We start from the raw sequence: 5,524 nt of genomic DNA, 5'->3' as shown, positions 1-5,524 counted from the left end.
CCCAAACCACTTGAAGATGAAAAGAGAAATAAGAAAATTTGGGGAAGAAAAGATTTTCAATATATTTGAAGAACAATGGATTTGGATTACTTGAACAAGCCTCAAGTTAATCCCCAAGAAAGAAAAATAGCTTTGAATTTATACCCAAGAAGAACAACCTCTTTCTTGTTAAATTCTCTCCAAGCTCTCTCTATTTTTCTATCAAAAAAATCGGATGTTTATGAAGTAAGAAATCATCTATATATATACAGCTGAATCGGACGCCTAGGCGCCCATGAGTGGCGCCTAGGCGCCAAGTTTCTGCCCCTTTCTGCATCGGGGGCACCTAGGCGCCCATGAGTGGCGCCTAGGTGCCAAGTTTCTGCCTTGGTCTGCATCTGCAGGCGCCCTGCTTCTTCTCCATTTCTCACACACTTCCAGAAAATGGTCCTATTTAGTATTGAAGTGCTGAGAACAAATATATAACTCAATACAAGTATACCAGAGAACTTGCTTTAATAGTTAGTGAAAGAACAAGGAAACAACATCAATGATGGGGGTAAATTAACTTAAAGATTAAGATGGATATCAACTTAATATAATCAAGAGGTAAAATGATTCAACACTGACATTGGAATGTTGTTCACTAAATGAAAAGGAAACCTGGACATTTACCTTTGTAAGTAAATTTTATAAAGAGAATGTAATAGAGAGGAGAAGACAAACCCAACTCTGCCATCAATAATGCTGGTAACGGTTATAGGCAATGAACTTTCTTCAGCTAATCTTAGGCTTCTGAGTTTGTCCCACTAATATCCTCTAACATCCACACTACCTCTGACATTTTTGGTCGATGCTCAGGAACACTTTTAACACAATTCAACGCTATCTGCAAAAACGTAACCATTGCTTCCTCCATATCGGAATCCCACAACAACAACTTTATATCAAACACTTCGACAGTCCAATACTCACGAACAACAGAAGCAACCCACCATACTAGATGAATATCCTTTTCATTATCTTCAGAAATTATAGATGGCTTTCCAGTAAGAAGTTCTAGAAGCACAACTCCAAAACTGTAGACATCAGAAGCTTGGGACAATTTTTTGGTGTCCGTGACTTCTGGGGCGCGATACCCTGAAGATCGACTATCTAGCACGGCAGTTGTACTCATTAATGTTGCCAACCCGACATCTGTAACACAGCCATATCCTTGAGTAGTAAGGAAAATATTTGAGGTTTTTACATTTCCATGTACAAGATTCTGGCCAACTTGTGTGTGGATGTGAGCAATACCCCTTGCTGCCCCAACCGCGATTCTTAGTCGAGTTTTCCAATCTAAAGAAATTTTATTTTCGCCGGTTTTTCCTACAAAGTTGATAAAATTTATGAGATTACATCACTTGCAAAAATATTACGTAGAAAAGGTCGAAATTATTTGCTACGGATGAGCTGGAAGTAAACATTTGTGTGCTTGAATGCATGACATTTTTTGACTACAATTGTTGTAAAGATATCAAAACATGCTCCAGATTATTTTCTTGAAGAATTGACCTGCAGCCACTAAATGATAAAATTAGCATCTCCAAGTTTATTATTTCCCCAATCATTTCCAACGTTAGCCATCTTCGAGAATGCAAACAAGCATTTTAAAGTGACGTAGCATACCAACTGTACCTAAGACTTCACTCCAGATTGCAAGTGAATGGGATTACAAAATGACTGAAAGAAGAGGTTTTGCTGTAATCTACCGATGATAAATGAAATCAAAGGAGTGATATAGCTTTCCATATTTCATTAGTTCATTTAATACTCTTTACAGAGCCAACTGTCTAATAAAAAATGGATTTAAAAATAATGCTGCAGTCACAGGATCGTGATTTCAAGATCTAAAGCACAAACAGGAAGTAAGATATTTCAGTTACCATGTAGCATCGAAGATGCACTCCCCGTACCATAATAATCATACACAATAAGTTTTTCATCACGCGAGCAGTGGTATGCCGTTAATGTAGAAACATTTTCATGTTTCATTCTCCCAATAACCTCCATTTGCCGCTGAAATTCTTTACTTGTAACAATAACTTCCCTCAATCGCTTAACCGCAATTGTACTCCCGTTTCCCAGTGTTGCCTTGTACGAAGTCCCGAATTTTCCTCTCCCAAGAACCTCCGCAGAAGCCCGCAACATATCGTCAAGGTAAAAATCAGGATTAACACCCTCAATGAACACAAGATTTGGTCTTGTATTCATCGTTCTAATATCCTCCATCATCTTCACTACTTGAGCCATTTTTGGTCTTCTCCTTGGGGTGTTTGCAACACAACTCATCCCTATTTCCAACGTCTTTATCATTTGTTCCTCTATGCTACGGTTCCTTAAGAGCTCCACATCAAACACATTAGCAGCTCGCTCCTTACCATTTACAGAATTTACCAATTTGACTAGTCCAACAGCCTCGTTGCCACCTATAGCATGTAACAGGGACTTTCGAGTGAGAAGTTCAAGCAGCAGGATTCCAAAGCTGTAGACGTCAGATGCTTGGGACACATTCCGGGTGTTCTTGACTTCTGGGGCATGGTAACCAGCATTTCGGACAGGTGATGGAATCATGCTTGCCAAACCATGATCAGACAAACAGCCATACTGATTTGAATTGAGGAAAATATTTGATGATTTTATGTTTCCATGGACAAGCTTCCCACCACTCTGCTTGTGAATGTGAGCAATACCCCTTGCTGCACCCACTGCAATTCTTAGTCGCGTTTCCCAGTCTAATGGAGCCCGATTCCCTTCAATTTTTCCTGGGTAGATGAAAAAATGCATTGGATTGTGTAGTAATATTTTCATATTTCCTGTACTTACTTGAAGCCAATATATTTATTGAGCCTAGATATGGTAGATGTTAGAAAGATCATGCTAAAATTACTATAAGTTATAAATTTGTTATGCAGAAGAATCGAGAAAGTCATTCAACAAATTGAACCTACAATTAGATGCTTAAATTTAGTGTATCTGTTGAATACTTCAATGAACAAAGACATCTTAAAAAATAAAACCTTGTGAGGTAAGAATTTTGAAATAAGGACAGCCCTATCTTATGAGACTGCCACCATAACTGTCGCCTAAAGGCGAGCTGAATTGGATGATTCATCAGTTTATAGACATTGAAATTAACAAACTGTCCACAAGTAAACTAGATATTCATTTTTTTCACTTTTGCGAGTCATAACAAATGCATGTATTCGCACAAAAGCATTGAATAGCAGCTGAAAACTAGAATGCTTAGAATTTCTCTTCAGACGTATAGAAAATGTGGGAAGAAGGAATGAAGTCCTGGAGTTCAACATACCATGTAACATTGCAGATACACTGCCATTAGAGTAATGATCATACACCATGAGTTTTTCTTCTTTTGAAAAATAGTAAGCCCTCAATGCAGAAACGTTGTCGTGTCTTACATTTCCAATAACCTTCATGTGTTGTCTGAACTTCTTTTCTGGAATATTTACTGCATTCAATCTTTTAAGCACAACTGTTATTCCGTTATCCATTGATGATATATACGCACTTCCAAATGTTCCCCTCCCTAGAAACTCTGCAGTTGACTTCAATATCTCGTCAAGGTCGAAAACAGGACTGAAACCCTGAATAAATACCAGCCCAGAAACCTCCTTTTCAACAGATTTTTCTTTCTTCTGCAAATTTTCAACTGTGGGTGGAGGTAGCTGCTGATACGCAGATGAACCTCCGGCGCTTGAAAAATCCAAAGGCACATCAAGGTCTTGGAAATCCAAACTGGAATTAGATGATATGGAGCTGACACTTGGGCTCTGATCATGAAACATTTGCCATATTTGCTCTCTCCGGATGACAGCTTCCACCAATCTCTCCCAATTATCATAGACATTCGACATCTCTTTTTCAGTTTCCCCGAAAATTCTCTAGAGAAAGTTGGCATTGATAAAATTGATCCAAGTCAACACAAGAATAATTCAACAATTAACGTGTAATCCCAGTATTCAATTTGCATAGAAAATACATTGTTGACATTGACCTTGCAGGATGTCATTTTCTTCTTCATTTAAAAAATTTTACTATCTCGCTAATAAGTGCTGGACTCAACGTAGGCTTCAAGAAATCTTAATAGCACAACACGTCTCTACGTTTGGTTTATAGTGTGAAAAGTCTATATGTTTAAAATTTTTGCATTTTTACCCAAAATTTCACATTTCATTGCAGTAAACATCTTGTTCACCAATTTTTAATGTAAAATGACCAATATACCCTCTTATTTAAAAAAAACAAAAAAGAAAAATTGAAGAACAAATTGCAATTATACTCCCAAACTTTTTTAAAAACTACAAATGAATCCAAATGAATTATTAAAATAGTAATTAGCACAAAACGTTCATACCTTCCAATATTATTGTGCAAAACATCCCTACTTTTATTTTTTGGAATGGGGTAATTAGCACAAAACATCCACACCTTTCAATATTATTGTGTAAAATATCCTTACCTTTCATTGTTTGGCATTTTCACCCCTATTTTCATCTTTCATTGCGAAAAATGTCATTTTCATCCAATTTCTCAATTAAAAAAATAGAATAACAAGTATACTCTCCTATTTAAATAAAACAAAAAATAGAAAAGAAAAATTAAACAAGAGGGTATATTGTTTCTTTATCTTTCTTAGCTCGTGAATAAAAATAGGGACTTTTGTGCAAATATGAATGCAACTCACAAATACAGACCCAACTCGGGAATGCAAATATGGATTTATACTTTATTTTTCTTTTCTTTTTTTTTATTCTATTTAAATAGGAGGATACATTGGTCATTTTACGTTAAAAAACCGGTGAAAATGATGTCACAATGAAACATGGAAATAGAGGTGAAAATACAAAAATTTGAAACATAAGGACTTTTTGCACAATATAGGCAAAATGTAGGGATGTTTTTGCCATTAAGCCGGCTAAAAATCCAAAAATTTGAAGCGCATGGACATTTTGCACACTAAGGACATTTTATGCTAATTACCCTACTCCAAAAAATAAAAGGTAGGGACGTTTTGCATAATGATATTGAAAGGTACGGACATTTTTTGCTAATTACCATTTTAATAATTCATTTAGACTCATTTGCAGTTTTTTAAAAAGTTTGAGAGTATAATTACAATTTGTTCTTTAATTTTCTTTTTTAAAAAAATTAAATAAGAAGGTATATTGGTTCTTTTCCATTAAAATTTTGTACGCTTTCTGCAAAAAAAATAAACATGAAAATAGGGGGGAAAATATAAAAATTTAAAATGTATGCACGTTTTGTGCTATAAAGCCCTTAGAAAAGGTCCTCCCTGGTAGTTGTTAGCCAGTAGCCTCAATGTACAATTCCACAAAACAGAAAATCCTATAAATATTAAAATGCAACAATCTCATAAAGAACTTCTGTGAAATTGCAGAATCCTGTATATTATCATAGAGTCAAATAACAGGACTACAAAAAAATAAAAAAATAAAAAATCCAGTATACCAGATACAGC

General features: G+C 35.6%; 1 protein-coding gene across 2 annotated transcripts; it reads right to left on the bottom strand.

Moving 5' to 3' along the window:
• Positions 1-555: 555 nt before the first annotated feature.
• LOC111396466 (probable inactive receptor kinase RLK902) lies at positions 556-3,960 on the bottom strand. 2 transcript variants are annotated; one of them, XM_023022899.1, is made up of 3 exons: positions 3,335-3,960; positions 1,908-2,786; positions 556-1,350 (listed from the first exon to the last, which is right to left on the bottom strand). In XM_023022899.1, exons 1-3 carry the CDS (start codon positions 3,897-3,899, stop codon positions 767-769), a joined length of 2,028 nt encoding a protein of 675 aa, XP_022878667.1. In that variant the 5' UTR covers positions 3,900-3,960; the 3' UTR covers positions 556-766. The 2 variants fall into 2 exon arrangements, with proteins under 2 accessions (XP_022878667.1, XP_022878673.1); XM_023022905.1 differs by having other exon boundaries at positions 1,938-2,786.
• Between the last annotated feature and the right edge of the window lie 1,564 nt (positions 3,961-5,524).

The sequence above is a fragment of the Olea europaea genome, chromosome 1, assembly GCF_002742605.1.
Source record: "Olea europaea var. sylvestris chromosome 1, O_europaea_v1, whole genome shotgun sequence".
Taxonomy (NCBI): Eukaryota; Viridiplantae; Streptophyta; class Magnoliopsida; order Lamiales; family Oleaceae; genus Olea; species Olea europaea.
This window is presented reverse-complemented; position numbering and strand designations above follow the sequence as displayed.